The sequence below is a fragment of the Galeopterus variegatus genome, unplaced genomic scaffold, assembly GCF_000696425.1.
Source record: "Galeopterus variegatus unplaced genomic scaffold, G_variegatus-3.0.2 Scaffold106, whole genome shotgun sequence".
Classification (NCBI taxonomy): domain Eukaryota; kingdom Metazoa; phylum Chordata; class Mammalia; order Dermoptera; family Cynocephalidae; genus Galeopterus; species Galeopterus variegatus.
In genome coordinates this window covers 519,312-543,959 of record NW_007726217.1, presented here as the reverse complement: position 1 = coordinate 543,959, position 24,648 = coordinate 519,312, and the positions used below count along the sequence as shown (strand labels likewise).

At 33.4% G+C, this 24,648-nt stretch overlaps 1 protein-coding gene across 3 annotated transcripts in view; it reads right to left on the bottom strand.

Moving 5' to 3' along the window:
• Positions 1 to 24,648, bottom strand: part of ZMYM4 (zinc finger, MYM-type 4) — a 144,831-nt gene that overhangs the window by 30,443 nt on the left and 89,740 nt on the right. For all 3 annotated transcript variants that reach the window (XM_008585292.1, XM_008585300.1, XM_008585310.1), the window contains exons 6-21: positions 21,388 to 21,472; positions 20,882 to 21,137; positions 15,627 to 15,801; positions 15,309 to 15,521; positions 12,325 to 12,475; positions 11,727 to 11,842; positions 11,021 to 11,296; positions 10,698 to 10,848; positions 9,606 to 9,778; positions 8,679 to 8,829; positions 7,672 to 7,812; positions 7,293 to 7,330; positions 6,243 to 6,387; positions 3,497 to 3,615; positions 2,574 to 2,745; positions 375 to 428 (exon numbers count right to left, since the gene is read on the bottom strand). In XM_008585292.1, coding sequence (XP_008583514.1) covers positions 375 to 428; positions 2,574 to 2,745; positions 3,497 to 3,615; positions 6,243 to 6,387; positions 7,293 to 7,330; positions 7,672 to 7,812; positions 8,679 to 8,829; positions 9,606 to 9,778; positions 10,698 to 10,848; positions 11,021 to 11,296; positions 11,727 to 11,842; positions 12,325 to 12,475; positions 15,309 to 15,521; positions 15,627 to 15,801; positions 20,882 to 21,137; positions 21,388 to 21,472 — 2,416 coding nt within the window. The remainder of the gene's footprint in view (positions 1 to 374; positions 429 to 2,573; positions 2,746 to 3,496; positions 3,616 to 6,242; positions 6,388 to 7,292; positions 7,331 to 7,671; positions 7,813 to 8,678; positions 8,830 to 9,605; positions 9,779 to 10,697; positions 10,849 to 11,020; positions 11,297 to 11,726; positions 11,843 to 12,324; positions 12,476 to 15,308; positions 15,522 to 15,626; positions 15,802 to 20,881; positions 21,138 to 21,387; positions 21,473 to 24,648) is intronic.

Sequence of the window (24,648 nt, the reverse complement as noted above, 5' to 3'; positions counted from 1 at the left end):
TGAAATATACAGAAAACAAAAAAGTCCTCAAAATAAAATAGTCTCTTGACATACTCAGAAACCTTCCTGAACCCCTGAATACCAAAAACTGAGATATGGTTGACAATTACCTAGGTACACTCAAAAATGAAGTAACTTGTTCATCAGCCTCACAGAACTGGATTCATATTCTTGGAAGGCACTTTAAAGCATTATCACAATCCTTAAAACAAATATCTGAGGTAGCTTTTATTATTCTATTACAAATTAGCACACATCACAGACAGATGATGCCCCTTACAAACAGCTAAAATTGCAAATATTAAATCCAAGAGTACTAACACTTTACAGGTTTCTATTACTAACAGAGCCAAAATATATTCATAACTACAAACCTTTTTCAAATATCTTGGTGTCTAGAAAGAGTTCCTGTTCAGAAGTTTGAGATCCTAAAGAAAAAAAGCACATAATAAAACAAGTCATATGTACACACAAAGCAAACTGTATCTCAAATGAAATGACTGCACTATATTCATACTATGAAGTTCTAAATAAAGAGACTTCATATGCAGAAAGAACAATTCATTAGTATAATGAGGCATCAGTGGTAAATGCAGTTAAACACTATTAACAATATTTATACTTCTAGGTAGCAGTATGAAAGAAATCACGATGAGGGAGACCTTTACTTTTGATTTTACACTCTCATGCTATTTGAAATCCTTTTTGTTACTACTATGATATACACAAAAAATTATTTATTCAAAGATCCATAAATCTGCTTTAAATTACCCCCCAAATATAACAATCTTTACCACTGCATTGAAAAGCCAGTAGACTTAAAATATAAGTTACATGAGCAGTCAGCACATGGCACAGTTCTAACAATTATAAAATACCTTAGAAGTAGGAAGGCTCAAGGATTCAAGCACTTTTTTTTTTTGGCAGCTGGCTGGTCCAGGGATCCATACCCCCTGACCTTAGTGTTAGAGCTCAAGGATTCAAAGTATTAAAAGAAAAAGAAAAGAAAACCTCACCAACTTTCTTTTTAAATTCACCCCCAAAAACTGCTTTTTCCCCCTAAAATCAAAGAGAAATTAGCCAGACCACCTCATTTAAATTCATTTCTCCCTCTTCTGTGTTTCCAAACTATTTATACTACTTGTGATTACAAATGTCAGTCATAAAACTTAGTTTTGAAAGTTCTTCTGTCTGACTCAATTGTAGGCAAAGGCAAAGTCACAACATTTGTACAGAGGAAACACTTGATAAATATTAAATAATGATGTAAACAGAGAAGCCAACTTAAAATGAGTTTCATTAACAGGAATTGTTTGAACTTCCAAACTAAATATTATATCACATGTTAGAAGATCAAGCATAGGGACAATATTCTAAGACTTAAACTCCATATACAAATGAGTCAGAATTAATGAGATTATACACGAAAGAGCAAACTGACACCAGAAACATTGGGATAATAACAAATAAGCTTTTTACTAATCTCTCAGAATGTATATGATAAAAACTTAACAGGCAAAACAACAGAAAAGTTGATAGTACTTTTTTCCAAATGCTACAGTGTTCAGAAATCATCTAGCATTTATTATGCAAAATCAAAAACCAGTGGTTAGCTTTCTAAAATCCACCACTGAAAAGAAAAAACTGTCAAGAAAAGAGAAATTTCCTGGCTCATCAGTGATACATAAAAAGGCCTTTGCAAAAATTCACCTACATACCTTAAATACCATTTTCCCTATCTCTTCCTACCTATATCCAAAATCAAAGAGGTGCTAATGAAGGCTACAAACCTTTCTGGAATTGTATCAGTGAGTTCCGGTTGATATCATATGCTTTGGAGTCAAACCCGGATTCAAGTTCTGGTTCCATCACTTCCTGACTGCATAACCAGGGCAAGTCTAATATCCTATTTTCTACATGTGAAATATGAAGTAAATAATACCCTCCCTTACAGCGTTGTGAAGATTAAATGACGCAATGCACATAAGGCACTTAAGACAATGCTTAGAGTATAGTAAGCACACATAAATATGACCTATTGATATTATCGTTATTCCACACTAATAAAATGAGATTTATCTACAGGTTATTTTGAGCCAAATATTTTCTATCTTAAGGTACCATCTACCAGCATGCCAGTTACTATACAACAGGAATTCTATTATTTTTTTTAGTGGCTGGCCATACAGGGATCTGAACCTATGACTTTGGTGTTATAACACCATGCTCTAACCAATTGGGCTAACCAGCCCGCCTACAACAGGAATTCTTACATGGCTTTGACTACAGGGATAAAACCAGAAAATTATTTTAAAAATCCACCTTGATTTATAGGTTATTTTTCTGGAATCATTAACAACTAATAATAGTAATGAACACCAACACTTAGTTTTCCTTCATAAAAAGGATAAGAACTTTCACAGGTTCCAACAAGTTTAATGAACCCACAGGCTTGGTATTTAAGCACACTTTTTAGAAACACTTTGAATGTCTGATACTTTAAAAATTATCTGAATTAACTGAAAATTTGCAGATGTGTTTTTTCTTTCTTTACTTTTAAAGATTATACTAACCTCCCTGGGATAGAGTCTTTTCCTTCTCTTCATCTTCTGCAATCATTTCTGCCATCTCAAGGAGATCAGCTTCAAATGGATGTGTAGGAAGCTTTTCCTTAATGTCTTCAATACTCTCAGTGACTTTATCTTCATTATCCATTGAAGATGGAACAAGCATGGGGATAGGCATCTGAAAGACCAAAAATAGACTGAAGAGTTTCTTAGACAATAGGTTTGTCGTCAAAACTATTATTTGTGAGATGATTTAAGTATTAAAATAAAAAATAAATTTATGATATTTTCATCACTGACAATTAAAATAGTCTTGCTAGTTTTTTTAAATAGGACTAGAGCCATTTAAATAAAAATTCAGTAAGTGCATTTCTGGTCACTCAGCAAAACATGTCTCTGACTCCTCTAAATGAATAATTCCATAACAAACTTTCATTTTGTTTTTGTTGTTTTTGCTTATATTTCTTGCTTAACATTTTCACAGAACCATTTTCCTTAAGAATTCAATTCCAATTTTTTTCCAATAAAAAGATAAAATACATTTTTCTTTAATAAAAAGAATCATGTAAATCACAGAATTATTCTTTTTACCCTCGCTAGAATCCAGGATTCTAACACACACAGTTTCTGATCTTTTCTATTTGACTGGTCTTCTTGTATACATAACTTTTTTTAAAAAGCTATATCAACAAAAAATAATGAAACAAAGAACAAAGAAAAGAATAAAAAAGGGTATACCAGAACCTTTTCTGAGAAGGCAGGGTACAAATAAAAGTAATCTTTTAATATATTCCATATTAAGTAATATGAAAACAGTCAACCAGAATCAGGTGTATTTTACCAAGTGAAAAGTTCCTTTTCAGAGCTATAAAACCTTAATTGAGGAAAATGCATACTAAATTAACCTTAATCTCTAAATGATTACTCACTGGAACTGGAATTCCAAACGGGACTGGCGTATACTGAGTATAAAGATGAAGAGGTATGGGCACAAACACTGGTATGGGAACTGGCACCACAATAATTTGGGGCTGACTTGGAGTGTCTTCTAAAGGAAAAGAAAAACAAAAGCAAGATGTACAAAAAACAAAGAGGGTTAGAAACGTTTTAATAACATTTCAAAAAAAAAGCTTATGAAGATTTATGGTTTGAAATAAGTGTAATCTATAATAGTAGGCATTCTTACAAAAGAGAAATAACTAAAGTAGCAAAAAAAAAAGGCTTGAATATAATAGCACTAACAAAAAGTGGGCAACATATTAAATATCAAAGATATGAGGACAAAATGATTGCAGTATATAATTTGGGTGAATGAGTGGAAAGGACGGAAACAGTGGTCTTAAAGAGAGGTATGAAAAGTATTAACATAAATAAGTAGAAAATGCTAAAGAGGAGCCTGAGTAGGTAGAAGAGCCATTTTTCTGAGGCTATAATGCACATTTTTCAATCACTCGTAGTAAACAGTGGGGAACTACTACAGATTTGTTAGCACACAGCAAAGTGATAAAGATGTCATTTAAAAGATTAAATTGGCAGCCATTTTAGCATGGAATAAAAAATATATCAACTGTTAAAGTAGGAGGCAATTATAATATGCAGAGCTAAGATGATGAGGGTCTGTTCTAGGGTAGTTACAAAACATAAAAAAAAGAATAAATATACACTACAGATGTTCTAAGTATGAAAAAGATAAAACAGAACTTGAAAAAAACTTGAGAAAAGGTAGAAAAGATAAAGAACCCATTCCATTATTCAACAAAGACAGAACCTGACTTAACGGTTTAACTTACGATTTTTTGACTTTACAGTGGTACAAAAGCAATACACATTCAGTTGAAAACATACTTCAGTACTGCATGGTATTCTATAAATTACATGAGATATTCAACACTTTATTATAAAATAGGTTTTGTGTTAGATTATTTTGCCCAACTGTAAGCTAATATAAGTGTTCGGAACATGTTTACGGTAGGCTAAGCTAAGCTACGATGTTTGATGGATTAGGTGTAATGCATTTTCAACTTACGGTATTTTCAACTTACAATGGGTTTATCAGGATGTAACCCCAACTAAGTCAAGGCGCTTCTGTTTCTATAGAGTCCTTTCTATGTGTCAGAAAATATGATAGATAATTGTTACATCATTAAGGTACGAGAAAGGTAATGCTAGTGATAAGAAAAGAAAAGCTAACAATTTGACTAGGGTTAGAGGTGGGAAAATATGGGATCAACTTTACCATACTGCAGTAAACATAAAAAAAAAGTTACTTGATTAGAGATGTCTGATACATAATACTAAATAAATCACTACTCATACAATAAAAAGAAAGAACTAAGTCATCTACGGCCTTGCTATTTTGGTGTGGTCCACAGACCAGCAGCACTGATTATACCTGGAAGCTTATAGGAAACGCAAAATCTCAGGCCCCACTTCATAAGAATCTATTTAATAAGATTCCCTGATAATTCATGTGCATGTTAATGTTTGAGAAACACTGGCTTACAAAACAATCTTGCAGATCTAGAAATCTAGAATTCCTTTGTAGTTTAAAAATCATGAGATTTTCAATGGCAGCATGAAGAACTACAAAGACCCTAGTGAAACAAACAAAGTGGGTGAAAAATATTAAAACATAACCATTTAAATTCTTGGGAAATTGTCTTAAGGACATACAGGAAATGAAGAAACATTTATTCAAGAAAATCTATTAAAATTAGGTAAGAACAGTGAGAGTATGAGCAGCCACAACATGCTCCATTCCCCAAGCTCAGCTCAACCCAACTTGACAGAAACTACTCTGGGTAGCTGTGGCCAGGATCTCTCCCCTTAGGTCCCAATCAAGGGATACCATGTCTCACCAAGAGGTGTAGGCCACCAGCATTTCTCATACCCTCCTACTCCAAGTTAAAGAGGTAAAATTCTGGGGAGTGTGGCCAAAAGGGCAGGGGCTCCCTTCCACCCAGTTCTATAAGATGCAGACTCTATCCCAGGAACAGCAGAAGAGAATAGTGGGGTCCTGATCACCCTCACCCCAGTTCATTTGTAGGGCAGAAGTTCCATGCCAGGAAAGGCAAGACAAGAAGACCAGAGGCTACCACCTTGCCCAGCATCCAGAGAAGTGGCTCAGAGATTTTTGCCTAGGGGGAAAGGCAGTTCATAAGAAAACAAATGTCTGAAGCTCTTCCCAAAGAAACCAACTTTATTTTTGTTTTTCTTGGGTGGCTGGCCAGTACGGGGATTCGATCCAATGACGTTGGTGTTAAAAGGCTGCACTCTAACCAACTAAGCTAACTGGCCAGCCCCATGACTTTACCTGAAACAGAGTGTGGAGTAGTTCAAACCTAAGGGCACTCTGGAAAATAACAGTGCATCTTAAGAGCCTTTCTATATAATTCTAAAGCTTATGCTTGTTCCGTAACATTACTCTGTCATTAATAAGAGAATTAAATGAAGTGTTCACAGTATGGTATCATCAATGAATTTCCTTCTCTTTGACCTGACTTAAGCCTCAGATGGGGAAACTACGTAACTCACAGGTATGCTGTGAGAACTAAATTGGGCAATATATATAAGCAAGCAAACACATCACCTAGGAAACAGTGGGTACTCAATGTAAGCAGATCGCACATTCCTTTCCCTTAAAAAAATAAAATAAAGCAAGCCCAAGAAACATACCTGTCTGGCATTCTTTGTTTTGGGTATGTGGTTTGCAAGAGGTGGCTTTAGTTTGTGTGATAGGCTTACACAATAAAGCTTTGTTTTTCAAAAGCCTTGGAGGTTGGGAAGGTGGCAGTTTCAGGGCATCTGTCTGTGTACTTGCCTAGAAAAAAATAAATCAGAAACCAAAGAGATATTCAAAATCTTATTAATTACAAGAAATACTATCATTTTAGAAGAAATACCATATTGGAATTACATGGAAGACACAGCATATAAATATTCAACTAAATGTGTGAGAAATACAATATTCCTAAAATATTAATAGTAATCAGAGTATTTTAATAACTATATATTGACTCTGAATGTATCTAATGAGCATTTTTCTTGGTAAACAGAAGTGATATTTCTATCTTAACAAATTATTGATCAATAACAATGTTGGCTGAGGTTAAAGAAAGAACTATTACTTCTTGATTGAATTAAGTCTTAAAGGACTTAGTTTCAAGATAACCAGGAATAAGAGAATCACTTAAGACCATTTAAGTAACTTGAATAAAGTTATCCCAAAGACCACGAAACACTTTAGAAATGCTATTGTTCCAGTCATAAGTTTTTCCTCATTATTTTCTTCTTTTAAGAGACAAAGCAAAAAATATTCATGAATAATGAAAGGAATAGTTACAGCACAATCTGCATTGAGTGGGGCAGGGGGAGGGCAAGAATAAACCACAATTCAAAAATATTTTATTTACAATCTGAGTACATTACAAAACATCCAAAAAGTCTTCAATGCTTGAATTCTAAACAATTTACTTTAATTCGATATAATTTTTAAGAACCTCAGTAACTATATAAAGATAGAAAGCATTCAAAGAAATTAAAGTACATAAAAGACCTCACTATATAACTAAAAAATCCCAATCCTGAAGAAAGATTAGATGAACTTGTCAAATTTATTTTATATAATAAAGTATAAAAGAGGGCAAATTAGCTCTGACATATTCACACTACATAAAAATGGAAAATACATACAGTGACAATACCAATAAAAATAATATAACTTACATCCCCAATGATTTTCGCTGTGACTGTTGGAACTGCACCTTGATAGAAATTAAAAAATAAATTTAGGATCTCTTACAAATACTTAAACATTAACATTAAAAGCTGATTATTGGTCCAGAAACACAAAGTCTCATGGGAAGAACAAGTGTTATCTCAATTTAATTCAGTGGAAGAGCCTAGCAGTTCTAAAGAGTAAGATGAGAAAAAGCGATATGGAACTTATGAAAACACTACTCAATACCCTAGAAGCCCACAGTGAGCCACCATTCCTCATGTGAATATGTCAAACATATGAAAATGATCACTGATGGAAAAAAGGCAGAGAACCACTGTATTCAACTCAAAAAGGATAGATAAATGTTTTCAAATCAAGCCATACCTTGCAAGACACTGTTAGAATTCACTGTAGGCTGAGCAGCAGGAGCACTTGCTAATGATACTACATTAGCTATAACTGGAGTAGAATCTTTTCTCAGAGATGGGGGCCCTACTGAAGCAGCCTGAACCATGGAAATACTTCCTGATTAAAATAAACAAAATAAAGAAGCTTCATGTAATTTATACGTACGTACTTAGAAACGAACAGCTCAAGGAGGTTAAACAATGCTTTCAGGTTTGAGTATATTCTGCTAGAGCAAAAAATCATTTCAGAATTAACTAGGTTTTTCGTTTTCTACGTTTTAGTTAGGGAAACTTGAAAGTCTTCCAGGTACTTTATCTTTATATAAAAATGCAACAAATAAGTCTCACTTAAAAACCAACAACAAAAATCCCCAAAGGCACAATACCAAAGAAGACCACAGTAGATTTAATGAACATTGAAGCCTAACGTGTTTCTTAATTCTTGCCTTCATGTGGAAATGGCTTTCTAAATTTCTGGAGTAGGCTCTTGTAGTTCTTGGTTCTATTTATAAAGAGACCGTACTTAAACTTCTCTTTTTGGATAGTACTAGTTTTGTTTGTTTTTAAACCATAGTTTCTAAGATTAAATGGTCTAACCAAGCATATGTTATATTTAAAAGGTCATGTGCTTTAGACTTTATGTCCGTTGGTATAAGTAATCTCAAATCCTTTTTTAAGGAAGCCAAGGTATATATATATAACCAATTACAAAATATTAAGTGTCATCCTTTCCCATAAAGTACTTACATTATTTATTTGATTCAATATGCTCAGAAAAGCTAAAAAAAAAAAACCCTCATTTTTACCTGGCTTAATCTAAGGTATTCAATAAAAAAAGGATCTAAGTGTTAGTGCTACTGGAATACAATAAAATCTATATTTCATGAAATTAATAACAACTATTTACAGTTCCTAATCTGTAGAACAGTAGTTAGTTCCTGGCATTGATCAAAGACTCTATTCATCACTTAAATTTACTTTTACCTGCACTGTTTTGTGAAGGTGGGTCACACACACTTTGCTGATTACAGAACATCAAGATACAAAGTAGGTTACAAAAATGTTTCATTTCCCCCCGCCATTTCAAGGACTCATTCAGTTTACCCTGTCGCTTACATCCATCACACTTGGCCATCTGAAAAAGAAACAGAAGACAGTAAATGAGTAAGAAACAAATTATGTGTGGTCTGACAATAAAAACAGGACACACATAACAAATGAGGAAATTAAACTTAGAATTTAGACCATCAAACTGAATGCTGACTCTCCTAAAATGGCAAATATTTATCAATCAATAATTTTATATTAAACAATTTTTTTAAAAAAACAATGTAATATTATAGAGACCCCAATAAATAGAAATTAAAAAACAAAGTGAAGTAAAATGAAAATAAGGTCTCACTTCCACAAAGACTTCAGAAGACAAATTTTTTTTTTCTTGTCTTTTGTCTTTTTCCGTGTCCGGCAACGGATCGCAACCCTCAGTGTTGCCCCCGTACCGGACCGGGGACCGGCAACGGGATCGCAACCCTCGGTGTTGCTCCCGCGCCTCGCTCAGCCAGTGAGCGGGAACCGGTCTGTATGTGGGATCCGAACCCTCGGGCGGGAGCGCCGCCACACTTCCCAAGCGGCGCACTATCCAGTGCGCCACCGGGCCGGCCCCAGAAGACAAATTTACTTAATGTTTTAATGTCTTAAGATTGATGTCTTGCACAGGAAATTAAAAAAAAACAACAACAAAAACTTTAGTAACATTAAAGTCGTCCTAGAAGCCTTATATTAATCAATAGAGAACACAAAACATTTAATACTTAAAACTTTTAAGTCATTAAATTGCCCTCCATGCTATATGAAATTTTAAAACGGAATAATGCCTAACTTGAAAAACCTGAAAATGTGAATAATATTTACCTGATAGAACAAAACGGTATATTTGGACATGCATTCTTCACAACAGAACTCTTCCACCTTTCCCCCCAAATTATTCTGTACCAATTTGGGAGATGTCTGTAAACAATAACTGCACATTTTACAATGATTTCCCCAGCATTTTGCCAAATCATGTTTATAAAGCAACTTGCAACCTAAAATCAGGAAAGATAAAATTAACATTACGGAGAAATATTAATTATCCACATCTTTAATTTAAATGGCCTAGGACAAAGTTTTTCTTGGATCATGATCAATTAGCAAGTCAAGAGATCAAATCACAGGATCAAAAATAGCATATTTGGGGCCGGCCCGTGGCTCACTCAGAAGAGTGTGGTGCTGATAACACCAAGTCAAGGGTTAAGATCCCCTTACCAGTCATCTTTAAAAAAAAAAGCATATTTGAAGAAAATGGAATAAGACAGGATAGGATAGCATAAAAAATATTACACTGTATCAGATAGAGTAAGTTTTGTTTCGTGAAACTTTTGTTTTAGTTGGGTGTGTGAAAATATACTGGGCCACGATGTAAAATGTATCTCCTTCTTTTGTGTTGTCAAAAGATTTGAAAGCCATTGGTCTAGAAGGCTAACCTTGTGCAGTTTTAGAGTAAAACAAAACATGCTTAACATATAAAATAGTAACCTAAATAAAGAAAACAATCTACTTCATATTGATTTGTATATTCAGACCATTTAAATTCAGAAACATAAAGGTATGCTTAAAACAATACAAATACAAACTTGGGATGCTACTATAATTTAAGGAGTTCCATTTAGAAATAAGTGCAAGAACTAAAAGATCTTTGAGTTCCCCATCAACCTAATAATATTAAATGCCTTTAAAATCACCATCTTCTGCATTATACTTTGAGGATCTTTCACTTCATTTTAATATCTATATAATGTGAAGGACTAGATCACAAAAAGAGTGAATTGTGTATAAACATATCACAAAGACTTTGGCATTATACATAAAGGATAAAAGATAAACTTACATAGTAATAGCTCAAATCATCAACTACTTTTAAGATGACCAACACATTCACTAGGTAAGATAAACTTCTGACTTTACCTTCACTACAGAATGACTTGTCAGCACCTGAGAATCGCACAGTCTCCTTTACAATTTTCTCAATTTTACAATATTCACACATTGCCTTTAAGTTATTTATTTTCTTATATTCATCAGAACAATTCTTGCCACAGAACTGAAACATTTTACCCTGCAAAGAAATAATCATTACATACTAATTAAACATGTGGTTTACCTTATGGAAATCCTTATCCCTCTAACTTTGAAATCAAATGGTGGAATTCTGAGAGATGAAAAGCTAAAAATAATTTTACAAACAGGCTCATTTATACTTAAACCCTTATCATAAACCTACACTTTACCTTATAGTCAAGAAGTTCTGGTTTTGTGGCAAAAAGACGGTTACAGTGTTGACATTTGAGTTTCACAACACTTCGGGCAAACCCAACATGCTGGGATTGGGCAGCAAGACGCTGAAGACCAGCTGCAGCAGAGCTGCTGATAGAGGTGGGAGAAACAGCAGAGGTGTTACCTCCTCCTGCTGACACTGTTGAACCTGGGGGGATGCTTACAATTACTTGGCCCTGAGACAAGGGCACTACTGAAGAATTCATTCCAGTTGGTTTGTTGAACAAATTCTGAAAAAACAACAACAAAAGGTCAATTTAATTATTGTTCAAAGAAATAAGTATTGTGTGCCTACATATGCCAAGCACAGTTATAGGCACGTAAGATACATCTGTGAACAGGCAAAAATCCCTGCCTTTGAGAAGCTTATGAGTGAATGGGGGGGAGTCTCATTTATGTCCAAAAAATAAAATAATTTAACTAATAATGTTCTTCAAAAATAATATTTTCCCAGTAGCTAATCTGGGTGATAGGAGCACCATTTTATTTTATAGAAGGCAATTAAAGGACAAGCCTCCAAATACAGGATGAACTAAGAATCCAAGCTTAATTGGACTTTAGATAGAAACGTAAGCAATCCAGGCACTAGCAAACACCTAATAAGTTTATATTACTTATAAACTCACTGACTGAAGAAGAGGAAGATTCCTGAAGCCATACCTGGAAAGCTACCACACAACTGTAGCTGCAGAAGTTGCGTATACTTCCATCTGACATGGCTAGGTGATACTGAGGGATTGCTGAGGTTTTACAACTGTTACACTGAACTTGTACACCTTAGCAAATCAAAATAAAAACTAATGAGTAATATATACAAATGTACACAAATGTATGAAAAAATTAAATATTATACAATATACAAAAATTCAAGGGCCAGGTTAAGTTGCAAGAACTAAACTCAATCATGTCACATATGGACAAAAACTAACTAAACATTAAAAATTTTTCTTTTAGTTTAAAGTAGTCATAGTCTACCCTGAAACTACAAAATAAATGAATCTTGAAATAAATCAAATGTGGATAAAGAAAATACGTGAAAGAAGCCAATGAAATTCTTTTAGTAATGGGAAAACGCATAAATAGGCAAGCAAGTAAATAAGCAATCAAGGTAACAGGCGATATTTTACAATAAAAACCTAAAATATTTTTAATTTGCCTTAAAAATCAACTAAATTTGGACAAAAATCTGTAACATAAAAACAAAGTAACCATAATTTTTTCAACGATTACATTTTATAGTTTATGAAATCAATATTACCTGCAGAAGTAACCATTTTAACTCTGTAAGCAGATAAGCAATTAACAGAACAGAAAAGCTCTGTCTTCCCCAAGCTATTGGAATTTTCAATCATTTCTGCTGAGGATCTCAATGATTTGCAAAGCGCACATGGGGTAATTTTGGCTGATTTCTATTAAGAGAATAAAACAACATTCATTTTTACCAAATTCCTAGTAAAAGTATAACTCTTTGAAATGTTTATACTTGATCTGTTGAAATATTTTTTATCAGTGGTTTTCAAACTTTTAGTATTACAATCCTTTGTAAGAAATAAATTTTACAAAGTGACTCAGTGACACACATACTTCTGAAGTTTTGCATTTGTGTATTTTATATGTACACATATAAAACTGAAAAAAAACTTCACAGAGCAATATATATCATGATAACATGTAATGCACTTTAACATTTTCTATTCTATTCAATTTTACTAAAAAATAATGCTGTTGTAACCTAGTAATTAACTTCAGGATCTATTAATTGGCTGTAACCATAGTTTTAAAAACATTATTTTAAACAATAACATAACAGTGAGTTTTTATACTATACTATCCTAAAAACTGGAAGAACCCTCCCAAAGATGCTATATATAGCAATAAAATGTGAATTTAAGGAAATTAATAAATTTGTTAGAAAACTCATTGTCAGATATTCTACCACTAATAACAACAAAGTACTCTGTAAGCAGTAAAGTGGGAGCAAACCTTGGATATCACAAGTGTCAAAATATAAACAATCAAAGAATCTGTTATCTTAAGTCTTCACTCTATGAGGCATTCAGCAGCAAATAATACTATTAACATGCCACATATTCAGGATAACTTATAAGTTATGTCCAGCACCAATTAGGAGAGCTTAAGATCTCTCTTCCCTCTTAATGGATAAATTAAAATAGAGACATGTTAAAGTGAGCCCAAGTCCATTTCCCTTTCTTCCCCATCAGAACTGTAAAACCAACTTTAGACTTAGGTCAAGAGTTATCTCTGTGGGGGGAAAAAAAAAGAAAATGAAGAAGAGTTATCTCTGTGAAGCTTTTGCTGATAGGCTCATCTTGTCCTACAAGGTACAGCTGACTATGCTTCCTCTGTGGCCCACTGCACCCCATCATAGCATCTCTATTTATTCATTTATATGTTTATCTCCCCTAGGAGACGTAGCTCCTCAAATCAGGAATTACATCTAATGTTTGTTGAATGAATTATACATAAAGAAGAAAGGAAATAGAAATGACCACATATAATGGGCCAAATTCTATACTAGATGCTCTCTCCTTCTTTATATAATGCTAAAAACATTCCGGTGACACAGGTGGTATTATAGCCATTTTTAGATAAGAAAACTAGGGTGCAAGTAGTTTAACTGCTTTCGCCAAGGTAAAACTGTGTTATAACAGAAAGACTGGGAATAAAATCTAGATCTGCCTTCTTTCTAAATTCCAGTTCTTTCTCTAGCACAGGACATGTTAATATATGAGAAATTTAATAGCTAGTATTGATTAAATTAAAAGTAATGAGTAAATTTAAAATTAAGATGTTTCATCCTATTTCTCCTTCTCTTATGGAATATCAATCATCTTTCAATGGACAGGAGCCAAGTAACTTTTGGTACCTGATACAATATCAGGAAAAGAACAATCTTTTGGACAAAGATAATACACATGATGAAATAGGATTTTTTTTTCCCTGTGAGAGCAAAAATAAGGGATAAATTGTAAAGCTAAGCACTTTTAATATGCTGTACTCTGACAAGAAATAAACTTTTATATTGCATAATGTTTAAAATTCCAAAATCACTGCAAAGTTTTATGAACAATTTACAAAAAATTTCCCAATAGACATTATTAAATTCACCATTTTGGTGGACTGTGTAAAAATTCACCATCCTAAGAAAATGATCAACAAATGCACTGAAACAGGGAGAGCCACTGTAAAAGTAAAAATGTAAAAGTACTTACTATTCCTTTAGGTTTATCAATCTAAAACTAATATTTGATTAAAATTTACTAACAAAATATAAATCTAATACACACAAAAACTGCATGACATTCGTCATACAGAGCTCATCCAGTTCATCCTGTGAAAACCTCATCAATTCAAAAAGTAATATACATATATCCCACATCCAAATTTTCCTATTTCCTGAAGAAAAGGAAAAACCTTTTACATTACAATTAATGGTAAGATTTTGATTTTCTGGTTTGCAATTTTAATTATGTGGATTCAATTTCAAGAATACATATGTAACTTAGACCTTTCCTTGTCAAATAAAAAGTATACGTGCAAATCAAAGTGTATTTGATAACACCAAAGCTAAGGGTTCCATTCTCTGTACCAGCCAGCTGCCACCCTTCCCCCCCCCAAAAAAAACCCCCCAAAACTGACTAATAAAATGCATTTCAAAGATCAGAATGCTATACAACAAAAGGATAGGACTGGTTATCTCTGGGAGATGCATTATATTTCTTCTTTGTGCTTTTCTGTATCTTCATAATATTGTTCAAAAACATGAAACACATTTGAAACTTAAAAACCATATCCTGGGCCAGCCCAGTGGCGCACTCAGTTGAGTGCGGCGCTTGGGAGTGCGGCGGCGCTCCCGCTGAGGGTTTGGATCCCATATAGAGACCGGTCCGCTCACTGGCTGAGCATGGTGCGGGCGTGACACCGAGGGTTGCGATCCCGTTGCCGGTCACGAAAAAAGACAAAAAGGGGAAAAAAAAAAACAAACCCATATCCTAAAAACATATATTCAAACGCATAAACAGAAACTGCTACTTACTGAACTCTATAACAGAGTATTTAACACACATTCATTCAACAAATACTATTTATATGTAATAATTTTAGTTAAGCAAACAATAAGATCTTAATACTTTTAACAATGTTTTTGTGAATAATTTCCAACAAAAAATTTAGGCCTCCCTGAAATAAACAAAGACATTAAGATTAAATATGGTCAGGTACCTGCTTGTATGCTGTGACACACGCTGAACTACAAAACTTTTTAGACTGCCCCTCTATCTGAAGCATGTGACACTGTCCAGAGCCACTGTAACAATAACCCCCACAGTTCTCACAACAGTTCATTGTGAGGTTGTTAGCAGAGCGGAACTTAGAGAAGCAGGCATCACTGCAAAGTTTATGTACCACATTCTGGTAATTCACTTCATGTCGAATCTAGGAATTTAAAAACAACATGCAAACAATAAGCAGAGACATCAAAAGCTATTCTTTGAGCACAAACATTAGATCTCCCTCCAATAAAATAAAAAGATAACTTACAACAGCATTCTTCTGACACATGCTGCATTTGGTTGAAATACTATTTGTATTTATGGTAACAATAGGTTTTTTTTTCAATTCATATGTTGACAAACATGACTGACTGCAAAAATCTTTACTAGTGGTGGTATTTTCAAACTGGGCACTGATCACATCCTTCGGATTTAAAATGTCTCTAAAAATGATAACAAAGATAAAATAAGCCACAGTATAATTCATTCTTTTTCTTGTAGTGAGCTAAAATTACCAAATAAAAAAGAGGTGATTATAATGTAGGGAAAGTGCACTGGAATTTAAAAAACTGGGTTTTCTTGCATAAACATAAATTGTTTTGATACTTAAGTTTTTTCCTATAAAATGGAACTGATATACCATCTACTTCATAGAACTGTTGTGAAAACTAATATATGCATTATGTTTCAAGATTAAAAGGAAATACATCAAATGGTTAGCATTCATTATCTCTATAGGTGGGATTACAGGAAATTTTATTTTCTTCTTTAGAACTGTCTGCCCATTTCCAAAATATACTTTTAAAATAACATTACATTCGAAATTCTTAAAAACCAGCATCTTTTAAAAGTCAACATACATTTTGAATTACAGTGTATATTCTAGCATGGTTATATAATATCTGAATTTCCCATATTTGAATAATTTAATTTGTAACCTAATGATTAAGGTTCCCCACCACACCGACCTTCATCACACCACCAAACCACTTTCTATAGTAGTTTACTAGATAGTTTAAGTGTAAACCATTTTAAAAACCACTTTTCTAATTGGTGAAATTTTCTAAACAGTGTCTCTCCCCCATAAGAATACACTTACATAATAGTTAATATGCTGTGCTATATTCATTCGCATAACATCCTGCATATTAAAAAGTTTACGCTAACAGAATACTTTTTTTTTTGGAAAGATTAAAAATATCTCTGCTTCGATAAAAGGTAATAATAAAAATAATGGGAAATCATCATAAGGAACATCTAATATTGTACTATAATATAATACATAAGTCCATACTTGTCCTCTTCTATATTAGCAGTTCTAGACTGCTTTGCTTTCTGCGTTTTTTTCCTTTTTGCCTTTACAGCTATTTTTCAAATTAGGTTTCAATGTACTTCACAGAGGAGTATTTACCCAGTTTTATTGAGCCAGACACTAGCTAAACCCTGAGTCAAGATACAGTCCATGCATGCACTCAAGGAGCTCAGAGTTACTGGGACAAATAGACAATTTATAAAATACTGTAACAGAAGCATTCTTAAAATTGATGGCAGTATAAACAATTTTGAAAAGATATGTATGATGTAATATAGAAATATAAAAATGAAGAAACAGTTGTATGAGACCATATGTGACATGAAAGGCTACTCAAAATAAGGTGCCATTTTAGCTGGACCTTAAATAGGAGTTTTCTAGAAGGTTAAGGATTGATAAGGGTTGGGAGCAGCATGGATCAAGACAATGAAAATATAAAAGTAGGTATTTCTCAATATGCTTACAGTTCAATTACATTACATCTTATTGTAGCAATAGATTATATCTTATGCCAGAATGAGAAGAAACAATCTCATTCCAGTTAGCAAAAATTCAGAAATGGTACAGACAATCTAGAAATAGTTACTTCTTTGAATATCATTATACAGAGTCTGATTTTCCTAACAGTATTAACGAAATTATCCTCCAAATTGTCCCTTTTCTGTAGGATTTAAGATAGATTTTTTAAATATAAGTTAGATAAAAATTAAATGATGATTAACTAAAATATTGTCAGAGTTTAGGTTAAATTCAAGAGGCTAAGAGACATGGTCAACAAAAGATAAGGAAAAATAAAATTGTTATTCTGAACAGCTCATGAGTTTTTAACCTTAAGTGCTGATGCTACATTTCTACTGGCTTATAAAAACAGCAGTAGCTATCAAGAAAGAAATCTTTTCTATCTCTGCCTATTCGAATTAAAATGAAACCCTTTTTATAGAGATTATTTACAAATTAAACCTGTTTGACCATATAGACTATGTAGGGAAACAATGCATATGCCAAAATTAACCAGCTATGTGACACTGAGCAAATCTTTTAGCTTCTTTGAATTTAATTTCCTTATATTTAAGCAATTTTACAATCAGATAAACCAGACTGTACCAAAGTGTTGTAATGACTGTGTAGATAAGATGGGATAAAAGGGGGAAGGTAATTTATAAGTGCTGAATAGGAGATGAAAGAGTAGTTCAGGAAGTAAAATGTAGTACAACGAAAAACAAGATTTATCCGTGGTTGAGGAGTGAAGCAACAAGAGAAAAAATTATTATGTAAAATGAGAAGGGGGGAAAAGTGAGTAAGACAGAAAATGAAAAACAAAAGGTTGAGGAGATAAGCAGGTAAGGAGTACCTGAAAGAACAGAAAAGGGCAAATGGAAGAGAGTAAGAAATGAAGAAGGGTAAAAGAGTAAGTGAATGAAGAGTTAGGACAGTTAAGAGTCAAGACATAACCGGTTAAAAAAATGAAAAATTTTTTGGATAATGAATGAAACCAAAAGTGACAAGAGAAAAATAATCTTAAAGAACAATTGAATTACATTAAGATCACGATGTACATAAAAATGACCTGTCACAATGCAAACACCAGCGGCCAAAGGGACATGATAAATTTAGTTGAAAAAAGTAACAGGTATGGACAAGAATTGAAAAAAAACAAAAACAAAAATCAGAACGAGGGCACACATTTTTAAAACTCACAAGTTTTCTACGATTATTTTAAAAATAAACAATAAACCTTGGAAAGAATATCTATGACTATTATTATAAAGAAGAAATATCACTAAAATTTTAGAAATCACTGATCCCCAAAGTAAGAATAGAGAAGCATAAAAGGAAGTTATTATGTGAAATTATTTCATGGTAAAACAGAAATCAAAAACCATAAAAATTATAATTTTCAGACTGACAATCTTAGAATCTAGTGATGAATATACTGGAATATAAAAATTAGAGACACGGCATACACCTAAGTACTCACTTTTACAAGCATATTTTATAATTCAAACAGTATATATAATGTCTCTTTACTAAATTAAACTTCCAAAAACATCATGTGGCTGATAGTTAATAGTTTTAACACATAAATTGTAGCTGTAAAATAATGAGTGGATTTCTTTTCTTTTTTTTTAAGTTAGGGTCATTAATTCTCTCATTCAACAAATATTTATTAAGCACCTACCATGCTGGGTATACAGCAGTGGACACAACAGGCAAAGCTCCTACCCGCATAGCTTATGTTTGTTTTTACAGTGACAGAGAAAAATTGTATGTAATTACTATGCACAACATGATGTTTTAAAATTTATATATATTGCAGAATGACTAAATCTAGCTAATTAACATATGCATTACCTCACATAGTTATAAATTTTTGTGGTGAAAACACTTTATATTCACTCTTTTAGCATTTCCCAAGAATACAATAATATTAACTATAGTCACCATATTGTACAATAGATCTCTTTAACTTATCCCTCCTACCTAATTGAAATTTTGTATTCTTCGACCAACATTTTGCCAACCACCCCTCATGGATTATGCTCTAATGAAATAAATAAAAAGGAAAGGAAGCCAAAATCTATCACATAAAATAGCCTTGAGATCGATCCTACTTATTCTAACAATGACAACATTGTTAGAGATATTGCTGGATATATTTTTTAAAAGTCCTTTTTGGAAATTTCTTCAAAAAGGAATTATGTCACAAAACCACAAATCTTATTATTTAATCAAATTTCATTTTTGAACAAAATTTTTTTTAAATTAATTTAAAAAGTTGATATGAAATATCCTAATCTACCTTCTAATCAATACATATAGTTCTTTTTTTTTTTTTGTCTTTTTCCGTGTCCGGCAACGGATCACAACCCTCAGTGTCGCCCCCGTACCGGACCGGGACCGGCAACGGGATCGCAACCCTCGGTGTTGCTCCTGCGCCTCGCTCAGCCAGTGAGCGGGAACCGGTCTGTATGTGGGATTCGAACCCTCGGGCGGGAGCGCCGCCACGCTTCCCAAGCGGCGCACTATCGCAGTGCGCCACTGGGCCGGCCCCTCAATACATATAGTTCTAAATCACTGTTAGCCACATGCAAACATTAAACAGACCCTCAGGAGATAAAAATTTGATACTACTGAAGCTGTTCAAAAGAACATGTTATAACTTGAAAGATAATCCCAAAACAAAAAGTTACAGAAGTTTTTCCTGTTGCTTTAAATAGCAGCAATCCTAAAAGAAAAACAGAACTTCCAAAGGAAACTAAAGTCCAATCTACACTTGCATATACGAATATATGGTATATAATTTAAACTGCTATTTTACTACCTCAAATATAACCAAAATTTACCCTTTCAATTGTTTCAAAGAAATGAAGTATAAAGGGATGTTTAAATAACTAACATCCAGAAAAACTTCTAATCGTATCCAAATTTCTTTTTAAAATCTCTTATCCAACTAAACCAGAAAAGGGAGTATCTTTTTCCCTTTCCAGACAGAGAAAGGGCAGCAAGCATGTGATGAACTATAAACACAAATACATAAAGTCATAAACCATAGTTTCAGTAGTCTGATAAAAGAGAAAAGCCAATGTGTTTCAGAATAACCATAATTCCTCTTTTTCAAACTTACTCATTTAAACAGTTTCTAACAATCTCCTTACAAGATTAGTTCATATTCCTCATACATTTCAGGATGACCTTATTAAGGTCATAAGGTCATTCTCCTTTTCTGTTCTTAAACATTGCAATGGACTCTCTGAGATAGTTCAGATATTGAGAAAATAAAAATATATATTGGAAGCCATTTAAAGTTAAGAAGAAAAATTAAATAAATTCCAATTACACAGTAGGAATCATAACTTTAAATATTTGTTGGATTTAAAAATTGATTGCTTACAGTAACAAGATAAAATATTGTGGTAATACAATACCCATAAGTGTGTACTTTTTGTAATGTAAAGCATCTCAACAAACAAGGATAGAAGAATTGGTTTCCAAAACACTTAATATATAAAAGGCACATTATTGAAAGCCTAAAAGAAAACTGAGCATCTAACACCCAGAGAGACTGAAAACAGCAACATGTCAGGACTAAATAACGTGGTATCTCTCATAAAAACACAGAAATGCAGAAAACTAAACATAATACACAGGCTAAGAAAAAGTATGTTAAAAGAAAGGAAAACAAAAAAAGATAATTTAGAATTCTGCTATACTTTGAGCAACTTGAACAAGTTTTCTTTGTGAGAGGAGGAGGTGGGCGGGCAGGTGGAACTGTATATCCAGTGAGGCACAGTGTAGAGCAGAATAGCTGAGTAGACCCTTTCCTCTGATAAGCAGTTTGCCCCTTCTGGAGGATTTTTTTACAACCAGAACAGGAAACTCGAACAGCTGTGGCTGGAACTGAAGGAAGCATTTTATTCATGCCAGATGATGCCTGTGAAGGCTGAAAGCCAGTAGTCAACTGTGGAGCTTTAAAAAAAAAAAAAAAAAAAATTGAAAGAAAAAAATGTTTTACTTTTTACCATGAATTTCAACTATGCATTCTTTCTTCTCTTCTAGAGCTAGTCTTAAAACACAACAGTAATTATGCAATATACTATGTAAAGGCATTCTAAATAGGCTGAGAGAGCTGTCTAGTTTATTAATTACAAATAGAGACTTCCTCTCATTCATATTGGTCAGAATAAATACAATTCATGTATTCAGTTTCATTTCTTACCAAGAGGACTGCCACTGACCGAAAACACAGCACTAATTTTCAGTTCCCCCTCTTGAGTTTTTTGCTGTTGGCCATGACTATACTCCTTTAAAAAAGGAAAAAATAAATAAACACACAGAGAAAATAATAAATACCTAAAAAAATCCAGACACTTAAGACATTTCACTATCGCTATATAGAGGTGAAAAATGTTTACATTAGCATTAATAACAAATAATAAAATACAAAGCAGTAAGCAAACTATAATTACAATTAGGGTATATTTGTCTCTGCCGGAAGATCAAGAAGCAAAAAATGAAAGTAGCTATTTAGTTAGCCTGTGGAACTACCAGATATTTATAAATTATTTTTGAAAATTCTTCTTTAATTGGTTACTGTTTATTATAAAAGTAATACACAATCACTATAGAAAATTTAGATAAGTAGGAATAAGAAAAAATTTCTAATCTTATTTCCATCACCCCAAAATAACCACTGTTATTCTTTTGGTATATTTCTTTCCAGTCTTTTCCTCTCCTCTATTCAGGTTTTATTTCTTTACATAGTTGTAATTATATAAAATATATCATTCCTATAAACTGATGTTTTGCTCACTTGTATCATTTGGACTTTTGCATATTATTATATATTACACCAAAATATCTTCTAATGGCCAGATACAAGTGTTTCTAAAATTGGAGTCCAAAAATCCCTGAGGTCTAAAGTAGTCTGAGAATTCTGAAAGAATATTTTTTGAACTGTTTTCCTTTCAATGACTTTTAAGTGCATGTAAACATATTTTAAGTCCTGAGTAACCATCATATAACTACAATATCACATATACTACAAGTTTTTAGTGCGTTGTTTGCTTTTACAATTATGTTATTGCATCGTGAAGCCATTAAATGATAGATTTAACTTTTACTTTAATACATCATTTATCATAATGAAACTTGCAAAACCCTACAAGACCCCTTATTCTTGGAATTCTGGGGCATCTCAAAAAAAACCTCCGTTTCTGTATTGGGGGTGTTGGTACATCACTCAAATTTGAGAAATACTAAATTAATGAGGCACCAAAAACTTCAGTAATTGAGATAATATCTTAATGCAGTATATTTAAAAATCAAAATTTGCAAAAATCCACGATGAACGAAATACAAAAACTTTAAACAAAGACAGGGTTACTATTACTGATTCTTTCCTTTTGCCTCAGGCTCCAGAATGGCACTGAGATTATATAGCCACAACCCAATGTTGGTCCCCTTACTGTTTCCATACATTTAACATAATCAGCAATGCCATGATGAATATCTCTGTGAACACTCATACTACCATATTTAGGATCATCCCTAAGGAATGGATTCTTCAAGTGGAATTGCAATGTAAAATGGTATATAGTAAAGGTTTTTGATACATAATGAAAGATTGTTTCCCCCCCAAAAAACTGTTGTTAATTATATTTACTCCAGCAATTTATGGGAAAAAAAAGCCACTTAAAAGCCTTTTTCACTTGTTTCAACTTGCAGTTCTTTTCTTAATGTTCATTTACAAAAGTGCATTATAATATAACAGAATTTATCAAATTTCCTCAATATGTACTTTAAGTTAAAAATTTTATGTACTGAAGTTTCCATTTTTATGCCAAAAATCTGACAATCTTTACCTTTGTGATTTCTTCTATCTGTTACAAAGTTCTACTTCCACAATAAAATAATAAGAATATGGTTTCATTGTTTATAATACAGTCCTTTAATCCAGGGGTCAGCAAACTTTACTGCAAAGGGCCGGGTAGTAATATTTTCAACTCTGTAGGTCATTTGGTCTCTGTCACAACTACTCAACTCTGCCCTGGTAGAGCAAAAGCACCCATATACAACATGTAAATGACTGAATGAATGTTCAATGCTCCAATAAACTTTTACACAAGCAATGGGTGAAAAAATAAAACCAAAAAAGAGGGTGGGCTGGATTTGGCCCCACTGATAATCTACCAACTCCTGCTTTAATCCATTTGGAATTTATTCATTTGATGTATAATGGTCATTTTTCTTTTTCTTTCTCTAAATAGCTAGTTAATTCCTTCCATTTGCCATTGATTAATATATCAAATCATTAAAAGTAATGTCTATTTTAGTGGCTATGTATTCTGTATCATTATCAGCCTGACTAATCTTATGATATCACACTATCCTAATGAAACTAATTGTAGGATGTTTAACCACTTTACAGAGTTTGCCACTCATAAACTCTCCAACTAGTTTTTAGAATATATGTGTATATATGTGTTTATATGCACCCCTATAATTCTCCAAAACTTCAGAACCTAACCATTGATATTTTCATAAGAATAAATCAAATCTCTGTCTTCATTTAGGAATAACTGATATCTTCATAATATTTTTTTTTCCTTTTTGTCTTTTTTCGTGACCAGCAACGGATCGCAACCCTCAGTGTCGCGCCCATACTGGACCAGGACCGGCCACGGGATCGCAACCCTCGGCGTTGCTCCCACCCCTCGCTCAGCCAGTGAGCGGCTGGTCTGTATGTGAGATCCAAACCCTCGGCGGGAGCGCCGCTGTGCTCCCAAGCGGCGCACTGTAGCAGTGCACCACCGGGCCGGCCCCCCAGGAGATCTTTTAAATGTTTTCAACTTCAGGAACTTTAAAAATATTGTGTGGATCTGGAAACAATTCATAGAGGCAGAAAGTAGAATGGTGGTCACCAGGGACTGGGGGGAAGAAGGAACGGGGAGTTGATGTTTAATGGGTACCGAGTTTCACTTTGGGATGGTGAAAACGTTCTGGAAATGGATAGTGGTGATGGTTGCACAACAGTGTGCATACACTTAATGCCACTGAATCGAACACTTAAAACGGTCAGTTTAATTTTATGTGTGTGTACTTCACCACAATAAAAACCCTGTGTGGGCTGAACTATTGCTGCGGGTAAACCTTCTACAGGTTGTTAGCCTGTGATTGCTGTTCTAGAGCATCCTTCTTAGGATAAGAGGCTTCTCTCCTGGCTAGTGGTGCCTTAAATCCTGCCTAGTTTTCAATGATTTCTTGTTGCTTAAGGGGCCTAATAAAATTATGGCCTTGGTTTAGAGTTGTATGAACGTTTAGCTGTTGGATTTCAGTGGGGGAATTTGTCTTTTTTGTTTTTAAATTTTTATTTGGAAATAATTATAAATTCACAGGAAATTGCAAAAAAAAAAAAAAGTACAAGAGGTCTCCCACAGCCTTCACCCAGTTTGCCTCCATCGTAATAATTTGTGTAACA